At 36.4% G+C, this 19,304-nt stretch overlaps 1 protein-coding gene and 2 non-coding genes across 3 annotated transcripts; 2 read left to right on the top strand and 1 right to left on the bottom strand.

Annotated features, from left to right (window-relative positions):
* Positions 1–9,162: 9,162 nt before the first annotated feature.
* Positions 9,163–9,358, top strand: LOC131608277 (U2 spliceosomal RNA). The gene has a single exon (XR_009285553.1). It is a non-coding gene; the product is annotated as a U2 spliceosomal RNA (small nuclear RNA).
* A 2,022-nt stretch (positions 9,359–11,380) lies between these two features.
* Positions 11,381–11,576, top strand: LOC131608278 (U2 spliceosomal RNA). Its single transcript, XR_009285554.1, has one exon. It is a non-coding gene; the product is annotated as a U2 spliceosomal RNA (small nuclear RNA).
* Positions 11,577–12,449: 873 nt separating this feature from the next.
* On the bottom strand, positions 12,450–18,210 carry LOC131605778 (protein MET1, chloroplastic-like). The gene is made up of 5 exons (XM_058878092.1): positions 18,068–18,210; positions 17,500–17,535; positions 16,458–16,578; positions 15,449–15,508; positions 12,450–15,372 (listed from the first exon to the last, which is right to left on the bottom strand). The coding sequence occupies exons 1-5, from the start codon at positions 18,208–18,210 to the stop codon at positions 15,250–15,252; spliced, it is 483 nt and encodes a 160-aa protein (XP_058734075.1). The 3' UTR covers positions 12,450–15,249.
* Between the last annotated feature and the right edge of the window lie 1,094 nt (positions 18,211–19,304).

The following is a 19,304-nucleotide window of genomic DNA, read 5'->3' as shown; positions in this document are numbered from 1 at the left end:
TTTCAAAACAGTTTCAAATCAATTTCACATGGGCCTCTCCTTGAGTTTAAGTCCCAACACCCTTCTTCTTTTTAATACTATTGCCAAGCTGATGGTAAGGCTTTGTACATACATCTTTCAAAGGCCTCCTCTTCATCCAGGTTAGGCTTTACAGCTTTTAATTTACAGTTTTCATTTAAATTCCTGTCAAATATAGACTGTATATACACTATTTAGAACTCCGTCTGAGAACAACCTTAGGACAAATAAACTGTATATATATTATAGGACTATGGCCTAGGATTGAGAATGTCTTCCCGGTGAAGGCTCTTTCCTAATTAGAATTCTTTAGTTCAACCTCAAGATGAATTATTCCCGGTGAAACATCTTGAAAAAAGCCTTAGAACAAAAATAGGGCACATCCACCCAAGAGGAATTATTCTGGTGAAACCTCTTACCCATTTGCTTAGAGCCAAACTAAGTTCAAAACCAATGTAGCTTTCTCTTGTGTTATAACAAGGACCCTCGATGACCCTCAATTAGCCTCCTTTTGGGCTTACAATACAAGGACCCACGGGCTTCTTAAAAGCATATTCACAGCTTTCTCTTGAGCTTGTATACAAGGACCCATCAGGTTTCTTATAAACATAGGAACAGGTCTTTAGTCACCTTTTAGCTTACCCTGGTGAGATTCTTCTATTCTTCAAACCAGACTCCAAACAAGCTAAGAATGTCTCAATCTTAGTATTGAGTTCACCTTTTGGAATGAGAGACATGGACAGTTTTTGTCACCCATATCTTCAATCTCCAGTAAGTCTTCTCCTTAGTATAGTCAAGATTCCACATCTGGAATATCCTCAGCTAGGTCAACCTTAATCTTGGGATTTAAACAAGAAGTATAAGTCAAAAATTCCCTGGAAATGGTTAGCCTCCATCATTCACACCTTCATAAATAAAAGTTCCCCTGGAAAGGGTTAGCCTCCATCATTCACTCCTTCATAAATAAAAATCCCCCGGAAAGGGTTAGCCTCCATCAATTAGTCCTCAACAGAACAATTTCCCTTGTAAGGTCAACCTCAGTTCTGGACTTTCAAAATAATCCCCAAATTTTACCATAACCTTGGGCTTTGTATAAGGCAGATAAACATCCTTTACCGTGTCAAAAGACTCATAACCCTTGGGTCTTTTCTCCGCTGAGTTAGCCACAACCTTGGGCTTTGTACAAGGCAAAAAATAATATCTTCATAGCTAGAGTCTGTCTCAATTCTGGGCATAGTACATAACACATAAATCTTTCATTCAAAATTATTCCTCAGTGGAGTCATCCCCGATAGAGTCAGTTTCAAACTGTCATTTAAGCCTCAAGTTTGGGCCTTGTACAAGTCTGTCAAAAATCAAATCTTTCTTACAGAGGTGAGACATGATTCATATTTATGAATAGACTTTTTTAATTGTTATACCACATTCAAACATGACAAACATCATTTTCATAAAAAAACATTTCCCATTTAGATTGATACAAGACTGTCTGCTCTGTTGACTTCACGTCCAGACTGCTATCTTTCTCTAATGGTTGAAATCGTTTACTTCATATAAGATGATACTGGCATACTTGCACACACACAAGTAAGGTCCCTCTCTTATCATAAGGTAAAAATTTTCATTATATTTGTTCTTTCATAATAAGATGATACTGGCATACTTGCACACACACAAGTAAGGTCCCTCTCTTATCATGAAAGAACCCCAGTTTTCAAAGATGTTTGTGGTAAAACAATTAAAATATCTCCTCGTTAAGATGACGACTTGTCTCTTTTCTGCAAACAGAGATTTAATTCAAACTTCAACCTTGAGTTCAAACAAGGGACCCAAAATCAATTCATTTCCCTAATTAGTTCCCCGAACTACAAAAGCTCTGACTTCCATTAGGGATATGTAGGCATAGGATTCACAAGGAATCTTTGCGAGCTAACAAAAAACCAAAAATAGTCGCCAAATTGTCAAAGTGTGAATTTTGGTTGGATGAAGTTAGCTTTCTTGGGCACGTGATTTCTAAGAATGGTATTGATGTTGATCCTACAAAGATAGAAGCGGTATCTCAATGGGAAGCTCTGAAATCAGTGTCGAAAATTCGTAGTTTTCTTGGTCTTGCAGGTTACTACAGAAAGTTAATAGATGGATTTTCAAAGTTAGCATTGTCATTAACTAAATTGACCAGGAAGGGACAAACGTTTATTTGGGATTCGAAATGTGAAGAAGGATTCCAAGAGTTGAAGAAGAGGTTAACTAGTGCTCCTATCTTTATTTTTCCGAATCCGACAGAATCGTTTGTGGTATATTGTGACACATCACAGATGGGTTTAGGTGGTGTATTGATGCAGAACCAACAAGTAGTCGCTTATGCATCGAGACAACTCAACGTGCATGAAAGGAATTATCTGACTCGTGATTTAGAGTTGGCAGCTGTGGTTTTTGTTTTGAAGTTGTGGCGACATTATTTATATGGTTTAAGATTCGAAGTGTTTAGTGATCATAAGAGTCTGAAGTACCTCTTTGATCAGAAGGAGCTTAATATGAGGCAGAGAAGGTGGTTAGAATTCCTTAAAGATTATGACTTTGGTTTGAATTACCATCCTGGTAAGGCAAACGTGGTTGCTGATGCGTTGAGTAGGAAGTCCTTACATATGTCTATGCTAATGGTGAAAGAATTGGACTTAATTGAACAGTTTAGAGATTTGAGTTTAGTATGTGAACGTACTCCTAATAGTGTTAAATTGGGTATGCTAAAGTTGACTAGTGGCATTCTTGAAGAGATTAGAAAGGGTCAGAAAGCTGATGTTGAGTTAATCGATAAGTTGACTTTGATTAACCAAGGTAAAGGCGGTGAATTCATAATTGACGAGAACGAAATAATGAGGTTTGGTGGTCGGGTTTGTGTTCCTGATGTTGCCGAACTCCGAAAGAGTATTCTGGAAGAAGGACACCGTAGTGGATTGAGCATTCATCCTGGTGCTACCAAGATGTATCACGATTAGAAAAAGTTGTTTTGGTGACCTGGAATGAAGAAGGAAATTGCAGAGTTTGTTTATTCTTGTTTGACATGTCAGAAGTCAAAAATTGAGCATCAGAAGCCATCTGGGTTTATGCAACCACTGTGTGTTCCTGAATGGAAGTGAGATAGCATATCAATGGATTTCGTTTCTGGTTTGCTGAGAACTGTTAAGAATTGTGAGGCTATCTGGGTTGTTGTGGATAGGTTGACGAAGTCTGCACATTTCATACCGGTAAGAATGGATTATCCGATGGAGAAGTTGGTTCAATTGTATATTGAAAAGATATTTAGTCTGCATGGTATCCCTTCGAGTATCGTGTTCGACAGAGATCTGAGATTTACGTATAAGTTCTGGGAAGGTTTGCATAAGGCTTTGGGTACTTAGCTGAGATTGAGTTTTGCTTATCATCTGCAAACTGATGGACAGACTGAGAGGACGATCCAATCATTAGAAGATTTGTTGCGTGCTTGTGTGTTAGAAAAAGGAGGTGCTTGGGATAGTTATCTGCCTTTGATTGAGTTTATCTACAACAATAGTTATCATTCGAGTATTGGTATGGATCCGTTTGAGGCTTTGTATGGTAGGAGATGTAGAACGACGTTGTGTTGGTACGAATCAGGTGAGAGTGTTGTGATCGGGGCAGAAATTGTGCAACAGACTACGGAAAAGATTAAGATGATTCAGGAGAAGATGAAAGCTTTTCAGAGTCGTCTGAAGAGTTATCACAATAAGAGGAGGAAGACACTTGAGTTTCTAGAGGGAGATCATGTGTTTATGAAAGTTACTCCTATGTCGGGTATTGAAGTCAAAGAAGTTGACACCGCGTTTTATTGGTCCGTTTCAGATTTCTGAAAAAGTGGGAGAAGTGGCCTATCGTATTGCTTTGTCGTCGATGCTTGCAAACTTGCATGATGTATTTCATGTGTCTCAGTTGAGGAAATACATTGCGGATCCATCCCATGTGATCCAAGTAGATGATGTACAGGTGAAGGATAACTTGACGGTTGACGCTTTACTTGTGAGGATTGAATATCGAAAGCTGGAGCAATTACGTGGCAAAGAGATAGCTTTGGTCAGAGTAGCTTGGGGAGGACCGACTGATGGGAATGTTACCTAGGAGTTAGAAAGTCAGATGAAAGACTCCTATCCGGAACTCTTTACTTAAGGTATGTTTTCGAGGACTAAAACTCTTTTAGTGGGGGAGAGTTGTAACACCCGTATATTTTAATTTTTAATTTAATTGGAATTTAAATTAGTAATTAGAATTATTATTGGTTTTGTGGAAATTAATTGGAAAAGATTAGTTTATGGTATTGGGCCATGTGTGACGTTAGTAAGGAATAATGGGTGTTATGTTAGTAAAGCCCTATTTCTAATTAAAAGTTATTTTTAATAAAATAATAAGGAAATTGGAAAGAAGAGAATAGAACGTGAAAGAAGAAAGAAGAATTGTGAAGGAAGGAACTCAAGAACGTGAAAGAGGAACAGAAGGGGGAAGAGACCAATCAAAAATTCTTGGCTAAGGTAAGGGGGACTCTCCGTTTAGCATCTCTTATCGTATTTTAGATGATAATGTTGATTATGGGTATTATTAGGTCAATTGGATTGTATGTTAGATTGGGATTTAGGATGATTTTGAATATATCATATGATTGATGATTATCTATACTGAATTCTGTGCATAATTGTGTGTGAATTGATGTTATGGTATGAATATAGTGTTTGTTGATGTGTTGCTGTGTTCATCCATGAAACTGAATCTGTGAATGCAAATCCCTAACTAATTGAGTAGAAGTTAGGTTATAATGTGTAAAATTGATATAGGATGATAGATTGTTGAAGTTAGATGAATCCTATGTGTTAAAGTGTGCAGAAATTCTGTTTAGATCCAAAAATCGTAGGCTGTAATGGTGTTAAACGTGAGAAAGACGAACTGGTACGAGTTTCAGGTTTTTGGAGAAGCCTCTGGCATTTTGCGTATGATACGCGTATGATACGCGTATGAGGGGGCTTCGCAAGGGCCTTACGCGTATGGTACGCTGCCCTGTCCCATCCAAAACACACCCTTTTGCCTGTACGCGTATGGTACGCATATGAGAGGGTGGTGATACGCATATGGTGCTATGATACGTGTATGATGCGTTTTTGTGAGGAAATCAGCCTCTGCTGATACGCGTATGGTACGCGTATGACCAACGTGGGTGCAGAATTTTCCTGTTTGTGATTTTTGAAAGTTTGATGTTGTGTAACCTTTGAACCGTTGGCCTGTTTTGAGTGTCGTTTCGATATGATGAACCTTATGAAATAACCTTTGTGTTGGTTGATGATATGATTGTATTTGAATGATGTTAATATATATAAACATGCTTTGATGATGATGATGGTTTGAGTATGAGATGATGTTGCTCATAGATTCGACGATGGTATAAGTATGTTGTATATATGTTTGAATTCATTCATACTCATTGTTGAGGGCTGTATCCAGATGATGTGTTGGATCAGTGAAAGGCATAATTTCCATTGTGTGGAATTTGTGTTGGCAGGGTCGTATCTTGACAATGTTGGATCGGTCGGTGGGTTATTCTCATTAATGATGTTGGTACCACATGCATAGTGTCAGTTTATTCATATGCATGATTTTCATAATATGATTGACTGTATTTCAGTGTTATGAATTGATGATGTGTTGATTGGGCGGTGTTGAATTGTCTGAATATAATACAATTGGGTGAATAATATAATTATGATGTGTTATTATTTATGATGCAATAATATTTGTTAATTGCAATGAGACTCACCCTTACATGTTGTCATTTTCAGATTGAGGATAGCGACTTTCGACTTGGTGAGGATTAGCTCATGAGTCAGTTTGTTTAGTTTAGCGTCAGGTGTCATGCTCTGATATTGTAACACTGGGGAACGCGAGTTTTGAGTTTATGTTTTTATGACTCTATTTGTTTTATTTTGAGTTTAAGGGATATAGTTTTCAAAGATGTTGAACTTATCCGTGTGATTGAATTTTCCGCTGTGTTAACATGAGTTAGTATGAATTATGATGAATTTCCTCAGTGAATGCATGACAATGACGTATGATGTTTGTTTTAAATTGAATTGTGGCACCCTTGTTTCATGTTACTCTAAAATATTTATTTAACTGCCGCGGGGTTTAGAAGGGTGTTACATGAATGATTGTGACCTCTACTTATAGAGGTATGAGCAGACATTTTTACACAAGAAGGTCCTTAGCTTTCCCAACAAGCATGCTTTTCTCCACTAAGAAATTATACCTAGCTCATCCAAGTGGGATATAACCGCCTCATTTCGCCTAGTGAGCAAACTTTTGCTTCACCCGGAAGTAACTTAGTCATGTGGTCTTCAAGTCGCATTGTTTTGCCCAACGACTTTGATATTTCATCAAAGAAAACACATTGCTTCTCCATGAAGTAACTTAACCCGGAAGTCATTAACCGTCAGTGTTTTCCCAACGAGCATGTGTCTTAGCCCGACAAGTATGTCTCTGAAAAGATGTTTTATTCATTGTCATGTCTTTGTTGGGTAAGCCCCTACTTCGTCTAGCAAGTCATGTGCTACTCAACATCTATGTTTTGTAATTTTCTTAGATATATTCGCATGTACTTATGAACAACACATTACAAATGCTTACACACATGTTTTATCTCCTTTTTATGACAAATTGGGTGGGGGGTTCATATGATATCTTGTTATGTAAGTTAATAAGTGCTTATGTCAAACAAGTAATTTTAACACTTATCAACCCCTCTTAATTAGACGCAAGGCTCAACTCAATGAAAATATTTTCTAGGCCTCCTTCATATCTAAAAATAGATATCATGCTCAGTGTTTCTTCATCCACCCAGAAGAGATGATCTTCGACTTCAGGAGCATCACAATTTGGTTAACCTTCTCGACCCATTGCTTCTCTGTTGTCAAAAGGCAAAAGAGAATGAACATAAGTATAAATGTGTGATTGTGATTCTATCCATCACATAACTTCATTATTAGTTGGATTCAATCCAAAGACCCAATAGACATGCGATCTCTCTCTAGAAGACCGGACACAAAATTTGAGCCATTGTCTTATCATCAGCAATTGGTTAAAAGATATTGTGTTGAAATTTTTAGTAAAATATAGTTCTAACTAAAAATTCGTTGAAAAACTATTTATTTTAATATTTATTTATTAGTAATATGGTATGCTAGACCTGTGGGACTAGATGATTTAGTTTATGTATTGGACAAGGAGTGAATATAATCAAAGAAATACCACATTTCCCTCTACTAGTGTCTCAAGATCAATAAGCACGGGCAAGTATAATAGTGTTATGATTTATGACTATCATAGCAAATAAATAACCAAATCATGGCATTACATATTCTATGACCGTGGATGTTTTATTTACACATATGATTCAATTAATGCTAAAATGTGCTATACAAAATAGCATTATGATTATCATGGAATGCAAGGCAAAACAGATTATTATGATTATCAAAATAGAGAACTAATCCTTAAAACAATTGTTTATTGTAAAAATTATGAAACACAACGGAGAAATTCTTTAAAATGATCCTTAAAATATATCCGAAACTGATATCTATAAATGAATGGAATAGTAATGGACAGAAGAGCATTGTGGAAGCTTGCTTACATTGGAACAAATAGATGTAAACAATTTTCTGACCAGAATGAACTTGGCTTTCAACTAGTGATGAAGAAATTTTTAGTAATTAATGTGAAGCAAATCGAGGGAATGAGGTAAATATTGTTTTGCAATCGATATATGCAGGTCTAATGATGTTGTCCGGGATGAGAATAAGTTATTAATGCAAATATTGAGAATGTAGTCTCTAAGCTACCACATGAGAAAGTGTTTGTTGTTCTGTGAACCAAGCCTCGCGATGTACCCTTATGTCTATGATCCAAAAGACCCGTGCCTTCACTCAAGTCCGATGTCTCAATTCTCAACTTGGAACTGGCAGGCCAGCATGGTGAAGCCATAAGCCCACCCTGTTAAGCCTAATCCATGGCTCAAAAGCTGGCGCTACTCAGCTCAGTAAACCGTCTATCATATAAGACATTTATAAATACATGTGTGATATTTTAGCCAATGCAAAATTTAATGGATATAAATTGATTTAGTATTAAGTCGGCACATGGTTTCTTAAATGGCTTACTTTGAACTCAGCACTCCCCAACTACTTTTGACATGTTATAGCACTGTAATCCAAAAATGTTGCTGCCAATATTGCAGCCATAGGCATGCAAGGATTTATTCAAGTAGCAGTAGACTGAAAGTATAGGAAAATAACATTCCAAGATACAAAATGCAGATTAACATTTCATAAAAAAACATGTTTCTGTCATGTTTTTTGTCTTTGCAAGAACAAAGTCACCAATTCTATATTCCCTATTTTAATAAGGGATCGAGTAATAAAGGAAAAGATTTACTTAATCCATCACAACCTTCAAGGTTTCTATATGTATCTATTAAAGAATATACTTCCATTATGAAATGTCAAGGGCAAGACAAATGAAAGAAATAATGGAAAACTAGAACAAAAAAACCAAAGAGGGAAAGAATGCTTTTGTGAGACGTTGAACTTGCATAGTATAGTAGTAAGCTTTCTCTCAAATCCTTTTATCGGCGCTCTTTTAATTCTCATGAGTAACTAGCCCAATTATTTGCCGAATTGTGTATAGTGTCCTACTCCTTACATATTCTGCAGCTGGAAAAATTTAAATCCCAGAAACAGCTGAAAATGTAACATCCGGAACGAATAATGTGATTATTAGCCATTAGCAATGACTATAGTTAAAAAGTCATGTAGGAGTAAGTAGCTAACAACTCTCACACAGTGAGACGATTAGTATAAAAATGGATGTGATGATAGCATAATATTCTGTGATTCAGTTTTCTACATGTATACAAAAACACACATATAGAGCCACTTCTTTGCATAAACAAAAGAAGCAAGAAACAAAAGTGTTGAGCTAACACAATCACTAGTAGACTCCAAATTATTGCATTAAAGTCCCACATTGCATGATCAGAAAAGAAGCATAGCAGATGTCAGATATAAAATGCACGACAAGCAAGTATTTCAACTCATACCTTTCTCGGCCTTTTGGCTAAGATCAAGTGTAGTATCTGTTCTTATCAGTTTAATATCTGATATGTGGGCCAATGGTTCACACGATATTAAATTTATTTCTTGAGGGGGAGAGTCCACCACAATAGCTTGCTATTGGGTCTCTCAAGTGTCGCTTTTGCGTTGCACTATTGCAATAGCCTGGCACACCCCACCAAACCTAGTTCAATTATTATGTCCTTTAATTAGATCAATAATTTTTTTTACTTCTCTAAAAATGATTTAAAAAACTACTTCTGCATAATGCAGGGCCAATAAATTAGTGAATCACTTAAGTTATTAAGTGGACTAGTGACAGGAAATTAGTGAACTGTCATTTAAATTATTAGTAAATAATTTGTGACAGGAAATTATACTGGATGACAGGAATTATACTGGTAAAATAAATGAGGCAGAAGAACTAATTCCTTAGTCAGCTAAACAGTATGCTTTCTTGTACCCACACAAAGGGGCTATTTCTTATTAAATATTCCACATGACTGCATGTTACGCAACGCAAAATCAACTGCAACACAAGTTGGTGTTAATATCTACATAGTTTTCTGATGATGCAGCGGCTGTCGGGTGAAAGATCTCAGTATTAAACACATCAATGGGGTTGTTAAAATTCATCCAGATGTTTTTCTTAAATTTGATGTGCAAAAATCAGTTTTCAATTCAACTGAAAGTAACAGGCTAGAAAATACTCAATTCAATAATAAAAGCTAAAGTGAACCTGTCATGCTTGAAATTGATCCGGCACCTTGGTGTTGCATATTATAATCACTTCATAAGGAAAATGTTGTTTTTGCCATGTCTATTATGTCTTTAATAGGACAAAGGCACAAACCCTTTAGTCCTTATTTTAATAAGCAATTGAGTATTGCTCAATCAATTACTTAGAGCTAAACCGGTTGTTTTCTTTTGTCTACACAGAAGGTACACAAAGGGGTTATTTTTTATAAAATATTCTAAAAATTGATTTGATGGCGTTCTCGTCGAATCGATTATTTTCAATAATGGGTCAAATTCCAGGGATGCCCTTGCATTTGCAAGGTCAGGATCAGTTTTGATTCTGTGTTAAATAAGAACAGCATTAGGCAGCTTATTTAGCAAATATGATATTGTACCTTGGAGATTTATAGTTATCACCTTTAAGTCTTCAAAACCAGAATTTAGATCTTCTTAAAGTGTAGAAAGTGCAGCTTGAATCTGATTGAAAATTTATTACTTTATTAGTCACTACATATATAGATGGATTTAATCAATTCAGAAAGTTATACAGAGACCAAAGACACTAAAAAATGATCCAAAACCAATGAAGAAGTAGTGGAATGCAGCGCATGTAAATTGAACAAACATATATTCCTGGTTTAGCTTAGAGTAACAACTAGCAAAAGTATAATTTGCCACTGCTGCTTCATCAGGCTCTGGTTTTGTTCCCAAAACTGACTCAAATTTCTCTAATGCTTTCTCGTACTTAGCATTCCTTAGGAATTTAAATAAGAATCTAAGGGACATTAGGACTATATGGGAGATACCATTAATTCATTTAATCCTAATCTAGATATATTCCTAGCAAATTGGATGCTTCGAAATTAAAGCTTTTTTTTAGTCTCAAACAAAGCATTGCAGTTTACAATTTCATATACAAATACCATGTCCATCTTGTCTTTACAAGAATAAAAATAGCGAGTGACTGCTCTATCAATTTGCAACTCCTTTACTAAGGAACTCTAACAGTCCCTCAATATTAAGGGATACAAACCTGCAATAATTTTGATTGTTCTGCCATAACAATCAGCAATATTTTTATATAAAAAATGTAGCTTTTGCTGTCAATATTTTTTAAACAATGGCAGAACATGCTCTGAAACGTCAATTGCTTGATGTTTAATCACTGATTTCTTTGTTTCATGAGCCCTCTTAAGAAAGACTTACACCCAAGAGTTCTTACTTATTTAATTTTGATGTGCACGCAATCTGTAGCAAATGAGAGCCAATACGCATCTTTGCATGAATGAAAGCACATTGTGTAGAAAATGTGAACTGGACAATCTCCCTCTTGTTTTAGTTAATGCAACATAAGAGCAAGCTACATCATAATTGTCGGATATTAAAGTCCCACATTTCCGAGTTAGCAAAGAGGCCGAAAACATGTCAGATATAAAACATACAGCTATCATGTGTTTTTACTCATACCTTTCTCGGCCTTTTGGCTAAGATCAAGTGTAGTATCTGTTCTTATCAGTTTAATATCTGATATGTGGGCCAACGGTTCACACGATATTAAATTTATTTCTTGAGGGGGAGAGTCCACCACAATAGCTTGCTATTGGGTCTCTCAAGTGTCGCTTTTGCGTTGCACTATTGCAATAGCCTGGCACACCCCACCAAACCTAGTTCAAATTTAATGACATTTATTCTATTCTATACACATGTTAAGTTACTCTGCATGCAGGGGAAAGAACTTAGTAAACTGAAAGTGTTGTCAGCCCTTTTAAAATCCGGTGCTATGCATGCCTAATGCTTCTCTGATATCAACTGTAATAACTGTTTGCAGCCGCAGAGTTTTGGCTCCCACGAACATAAAAACTTTTTCCCATACACCGGTGTGGTACTCAGAGAACGAGAGATTAACTTTACACTTAATATAATTGAGGACGTTGCCATTTTATGTTGCACCTGCTGTTTTGGCCCATCCTTCATGTCCATTTGTCGTGTCCACCACTCTGCTTATCAACAACTCCCTCCGATGAATTATATCTGCTGCTCTCTCTTATTTGTTGTCTCCGACTCCACTTTACACCACCGACAATCAATCCCAGCCTGCACCCTTTTGTCTATCAATCATACACTAATTGGTAAACAATTTCGGAAAGCGGGTATTGGGTTATATCATAAGGTCTACCCAAGTGGTGTACATTGTCGGTGTTGAACATTTTGACTTAATCATTATGGATCAAACAAAAGTACACTGTTTTACTTTTAAAAATAGGACTTTGAAGTTCATATATACAAAATGTACACAGGACAATAACTTGACCATACAACCTCAAAGTGTATCTAAGTCATTTTCAAAAGTTTAGACAGAAAAGTTCAATGTTGTTTGCTTTTCCTTTTTGAAGGACAATGCCAAACTGTAAGTGAAATAAGAATTATATGAGAAAGGATCCAAGATGGGAATGGATCATGGTGTTTGTAAATCAAAGATTAAAAGCATTCATAATTTTTTAAGGACATGGCACCCCAAAATGTATGAACACCAAAAAGAGATGGTTCAAGGGGCTAGGCTTTACCCAAGTGTTGTGGGCTGGAAGTGTTCGCTGCTCTGTAAAACCAGCCTCACGCTATACCCTCCTGTCTAAGACCCATAAGACCCGTGCCTTCGCACAAGTCCCATGGGTCAACTCGCAACTTGGAGCGGGCAGGCCAGCATGATGCAACCACCAGACCAACCTATTAAGCCTTAGCCATGTTCCATGACCTCGATGCCCCCACATGGGTCACAAGCTGGCGCTACCCAGCTCGGCGAACTATCTAGCATGTCAGCCATTTATAAACACTTGCTTGTGTAATTTTCAAGCCAATGTGGGACTTAAATGGATCCAACATGGTGTAGTACTAAGTTGGAACATGCTTTCTTAAATATTATAACGCTCAAAAAAATTGTGGCTGATGTTATAACACATATATAGTGGGATTATTGGACAGAATTACTCACAGCATATATAGAAGGATTAAATCTATTCAGAAAGTTATACACAGACTAAATACACTCGACAAAATGATTCAAAACCAATAAATAAGTAGTGAAATGTATACCTGATTTAACTTAGAGTATCAAGCAACATTATAACTTGTGAGTGCTGCTTCTTCAAGTTCTGGCTTTGTTCCCAAAATAAAATCAAATTTCTCTAAGGCTTCCTCGTACTTAGCATTCCATCAGCATTGAATCAAGGAATCAGCATTAAATCCAGGAAAGTAATTTCATATGGAAAATGTTTTGGTCCAGACATGTCTATCTTACTTTTACAAGAAAAAAGTCATCAATCTTATATTCCTTATTTTAATAAGCAATTGAGTAATACAACCAATGCGGTGTTGCAGATACCTCAAAATACTTTTATGATGCATTTGTAGTTCCAGAATGCAATTTAAAATCACACAATATATAATCATTAAGGATTTGTATTTATTGCAATTACGAAATTGCACAATTGACAAAGTCGTGCATTTTGGACCATTTGATCAAGATCCGATGTCTCACATCCGACCTTGTAGAATAGACTCGATTACAAAATTTAAATGCAAACCATCTGATCTTAATTAATTCGATAATCTAAATTGTATGATTGAGTAAATAAAACATGAGATACTTTCGAAAGTAAAAACAGTATATTGAAATTTCTTGTTGAAAGCATTGTTAAAACATACCTGGAACAATATAACCATGTGTGCCAGAAAAAGCTATAACCCATTGGAGATTTTTTCAGCAAACCTTGCAACACCTAATTCCGCAATTTTTGCCTCATAGTCTTCATCAAGCAAGATGCTGCTATGAATAACAGGTAGAGAGCAATCATGGTGCAAATAGAAAATCCCTTTTTCACCTCCCAATGCAATTTTATACCTATGATTCCAATCCCATGCAATCTTCTCATATTTTATATTTCAGTGAAGAGACTCGAAAAGATTACCATTTGGCATATACTCAAAAACTAAAAGATTGGTCCCTCCTTTAAAAACACAAGCATAAAGTTTAAGTATATTTCTGTCTGATTTTCCCTAAAATCTCCATTTCTGCAACTAAAATCATCATACCATCACCATTCTCTAATTGCTTCACAGCCACTACCATCCTGTTTTTTTCAACATAATTCAATAAACCTTTCCGTTACCACCATGGCCGATTAAATTATCTTCATCCAAATGACTTATTTCATCAGCATCAATATCCACTACGTGAAAGATGTCAGTTTCCATTTTTTTACTTGCTTCCTTTAGACATATTTGTAACTTGTTGGTTCTTCGAATCCTGGAGCTTCTACACATCAAAACCGCGGCGATGAAGATAACAACACTGTGGATGTTGAACATTTTGATTCAGTCATATCTCAAGCATTATGGATCAAACACAAAGTACACTGTTTTACTTTTAAAAAAGGATTTTGAAGTTCATTTATACAAAATGACACCTCATGTAATGTACAATAATTTGATCATACAATCTTCACAAAATTAGGCATCTAATACCTGCTTTGAGCATGATACGATATCACTAATCTCAAAGTGTATCAAAATCATATTCTAAATGTTAAGATTAATCATCATTATAATTAATGTGATTATTAGCCATTAGTCATGACAATAGGTGAAAAGTCATTTAAGTAGCTAAATAGATTATTTGAAAAGCTTATAGTGCATTATTAAAAGTAGCTAAATGGATTATTTGAAGAGATTATAATTCATTATTTGAGCATGATAGAATATCACTAATCTCAAAGTACTAAAGTCATATATATTCAAAGAGGTGATTCTTCTCAAAAATATTAATGCAATATCAACCTCCGCAATCATAATAAGCTCAAAGAGAGAATAATAAATTACAGTCCCGTGGCATTACTTAAATAAGCATCACATAAACAAAAATAATACAAGGAAAAGAATATAACATGCTCAAACCATGTCCAAGTAACAGTACCATGCACACTCTTTTTTATTCAAACTACAGGTGACAAATTGGATGGACCAGTTAAAAGAGGCTTGGGGTCAGAGTGAATCACAGAAACAACATATAATAAAATAGAGGGAAACAAAAACTATTGAGCTGCAATAGGTATTATTAAAAGTATTAATGAAAATGAACAATTTTATTGTTCATAAGTTTCTTATATATCATACTAGTACATAAAACAAGACACTGCAAAGGTGGCAACAAAAAATTGAGACCTATAATTAACTACAAAATATACATTGCTAAATAAAATGTGATGGAATCATATTGCTCAATCAATTCCTTAGAGCTAAACCAATTGTTTTCTTGTGTTGTGTCAACGCAGAGGGGTTATTCCTTATTAAATATTCCAAAAATTGATTTGATGGCATTCTCATTGATAAATGATTCATCAAATGTTTTGAATTCCGGGGATGCCCTTGCATTTGCAAGGTCAGGATCAGTTAAGATTCTCTGTTAAACAACAAACGACATTAGGCAGCTTATTTAGCAAATATGATATTGTAACTTGTAGAGTTATAGTCATCACCTTAAAGTCTTCAAAACCAGAATTTATAGCTTCTTTAAGTGTAAAAAGTGCAGCTTGAATCTGTTTGAAAAATTGATTACATTATTAATATATTGTTTGATTAAATACATAGAATGTTAGGAGGAGGACCCTATTTAAGAAACAACAAAATTAACCTGGCTGTGTTTTAATAATCTTAGTATGTACTCGGATTTTCTATAATACTTTTCTTAGTTACTGTAAACTGTAAGAAATTTTGTATTTCTCATTGAGTGTGTACAAAATATACTAGGATATAAATAGCCTAAGGAGTACAAGTAATTGAAGAAACTAATTAAATCCTAATTAACTCAAATTAATTTCTATTTACAAGAAAGGAAATATTCTATATGGTAAATAACCAAAAAAAGAGCACCAGGTGTTGTGGGCTGGCGTTGCAGCGGCATAAATAAAAAAAAGAGATGGTTCAAGGGGCTAGGCTCACCAGGTGTTGTGGACTGGAGGTGCAGCGGCCCGTGATCCCTCCACTGTCAGGAGTAGGAAGTGTTCGCTGCTCTGTGAAACCAGCCTCACGCTGTACCCTCCTGTCTAAGAACCACCAGACCCGTGCCTTCGCACAAGTCCCGTGGATCAACTCGCAACTTGGAGCGGGCAGGCCAGCATGGTGCAACCACCAGACCAACCTGTTAAGCCTTAGCCATGTTCCATCACCTTGGTGCCCCCACATGGGTCACAAGCTGGCGCTACTCAGCTCGGCAAACTAACTAGCATGTCGAACATTTATAAACACTTGTTCGGGTGATGTTCTAGCCAATGTGGGACTTAATGGATATAAATTTCTTCGGTATATATACTATTAAGATGGAACATGTTATAAAACTAATCATTGAAAAGGGTTTTTTAAATGGCTTACTTTGTACTCGGTACTCCCCAACTAGTTTTGATGTGTTATAACACAACAATGAAAAATGCGATTGAGGGATTTAATCTACAGATATAGAGGGATAACTGGACACTCAAACATATATACCTTGTGTAGCTTAGAGTAACAACAAGCAACATTATAACTTGCCACTGCTGCTTCGTCAGGCTCCGACTTTGTTCTCAAAACTGACTCAAATTTCTCTAATGCTTCCTCATACTCAGCATTCCTTCAGCATTTAAACAAGAAATTAATGGACATTAGCATTCCTTCAGCATGCATGCTTAAAAAAAAAAAGTTTTTTTTTGCCTGAAACTAGGCGTTGCAGATTACAATTTCATATAAGAATGTCATGTCTATGTTGTAGTTACAAGAACCAAGTCACTAATCCTTTATTTCATATTCTAAGAAACAGAAATACTTTTACTAATCCAGCACAGCATTATGTTTTTTGTATGTTTGCATGATTACATTCTGCAGCTGGCCAAATTTCAGTCCCAAAAACAGCACTGCAGTTGCTGATCATTTAGATTCAGTCATTTCTCAAAACATTTTAGATCAAACATAAAGTACATTGTTTTACTTCTAAAAAAAATTGAAGTTCATATACAAAATGACAGCTCATTTAATATACATAGGACAATTTCTTTATTAAGTCAACCTTCACTAAATTAGGCCTGTAATTGCCTGCTTGGGCGTGATATGATATCACTAATCTTAAAGACATTGTTACTCGTCAAGAATATAAATTCAATATCAAAATCCATAATCATAAGCTTAACCTTATTTGGATAAACAACTTAATTAAGCGCTTATCCTTCCTAAAATGCTTATGTATAAGCTATTCTGTATAACAAAAATCAAACTGTTATTATCAAAACTATTAGCTATTTTTTAACCTATAAAAATGATCAGCCGAAAACAACTTGTGAAAATCAATTCAAAGTCTGACAAGTGTTTATTGAAGTAGATAAGCTTAAATAAAACAATCCAAACAAACAAACCCTAAGCCTTCAATTCAAAAAACTATCTTGAAGATGATATAGCAAACAAAGAAACCCTAAGCGTTCAATTCAAATAACTAACTTGAAGATGATATAGCAAACAAACACATATCTAGTTGTCTGAAAGTAAAATGAGGGACAGAAACCTGGTGGCGAGTACTTTATCACCAACATTGAATACTCTTCATAAAGATGCTTCTGTCACAGTATCAGATGAAGCTTTGACCATAAAAAGGAACGGTTTTGATTTAGAGAAATGGGTGTTTGAGAAACAATAAGAAGAAAAAGGGTTTCTTGAAGAGATGTGAAGAAACTAAGTTGGGTTATGCTCAAAACTCAAAAGCAGCAAGTGAGAGCTCGATCAATTTGCTACTCCCTTTACCCGGGAAATTGTTATATTTTTATAATTTTAGAATTAATCATTTATTTATAGGCTAATTATTTAATGATATCTATTATCATACTAATGTGGTGGTAATTGATTATATTTTGAGAAACTCTTACCCAGCGACTTGTCTAAAATGTTCTTATCTTATGTAGACGTATTTCTGGAAGTTTTTATTTGGGGGTATTGCGACAAATAATTTGGGATGAAGGGAGTTTTTATTATTTTTTATTCAGTTTATAACTTTGCTTAAAAGTAATTTTTTTTTTTTTTGGAAAATTTCAGGAGAGGGATCCCTAGAGGTTCTACAACCATAGTCGAAAAATTGCCGCTCTCGCGCAGCCTGACGAGTCGTGGTTCCGGGATGCACTCGCAGCTTCTGGTCTGAGGGACCTCTGCACATTCTACTTCCAAACAATTCATAACAGGATGCCGATGGCATTCGCGGAGAGGTGGCATCTAGAGACCTCATCCTTTCATCTTTCTCACGGTGAGATTACCATCATTTTGGACGATATTGCACGCCTCTTGCATCTACCTATCAGGGGTACCCTCCTTAGTCACGGTAGGCTGGCGAAGGAGGAAGCGATGAAGATGTTAATTGAGGAGTTGGGGCTGATCCTGCTAACGCGCTTAAGGAGGTGGAAAGGACGTGCGGGACGCACGTGAGGTTTCACACCTTGCAGCAAATATATGATGAGTAGCTTCTTGCGGCACATCAGACTGCTAGTGATGAGGCAATGGCTGATATACACAGAGAGCAGGTGTTGAGATGTTACTTACTATATTTGATAGGCATTCAACTCTTTGTGGACACGAGCTCAACGTACCCAGACGTCGTTTACCTAACATACTTATTGGACATCGCACGTGTCCATGAGTACAATTGGGGAGCGGCTACACTGGCGTACACCTACCACAGACTCGAAGATGGATGCCTGTGGAAGGCAAGGACTGTGGCTGGCAGTTGTACCCTCTTAATGGTAACAATCTTATATCCTTCTATATTTTCTCAAAGTTAATTATATATTTGTGATAGTATGTTTGATCACCGTGTTTTTTCCAGGGTTGGATACTACAACACTTCCCTGACATTACTGGTTGGGGAGAGGTGTCGGGGTTACACTGAGGACATGCCGCGTGCTAGAGCCTTCGTCTGCCTTAGAGGGAACCAGGTGCCAGATCCTTACAGACGCTGTTTTGACCGCATGGCTGCTAAGGACATTCACTACGACTGCTACGCTGATCACCGTGAGACGGTTCCGTTTGATGAGATCGCACTATATTTTGGATGGTTGGTACCAGTTTGACCATCATTGTTCGTTATCTTCCGGAGTGCGTCATGCGTCAGTTCGACTACCAACAAACGATACCTCGCCCCACTTCTGACTCCGCTCCTATCGCCGTGACCCGTCGGCAGCTAGATGAGGCCTTTGCATACTGGGAGCACCACATGGTTCTTGACGAGGCTCGGGCGACCACATCAGAGAAGGACCGGAGTTGTGTCGAGGGGCACATCACCTGGTACTACAGAGTGTCACACCCATACATGCTTCCCATCGCACC

Source organism: Vicia villosa, linkage group LG5 (assembly GCF_029867415.1).
Source record: "Vicia villosa cultivar HV-30 ecotype Madison, WI linkage group LG5, Vvil1.0, whole genome shotgun sequence".
Taxonomy (NCBI): domain Eukaryota; kingdom Viridiplantae; phylum Streptophyta; class Magnoliopsida; order Fabales; family Fabaceae; genus Vicia; species Vicia villosa.
This window is presented reverse-complemented; position numbering and strand designations above follow the sequence as displayed.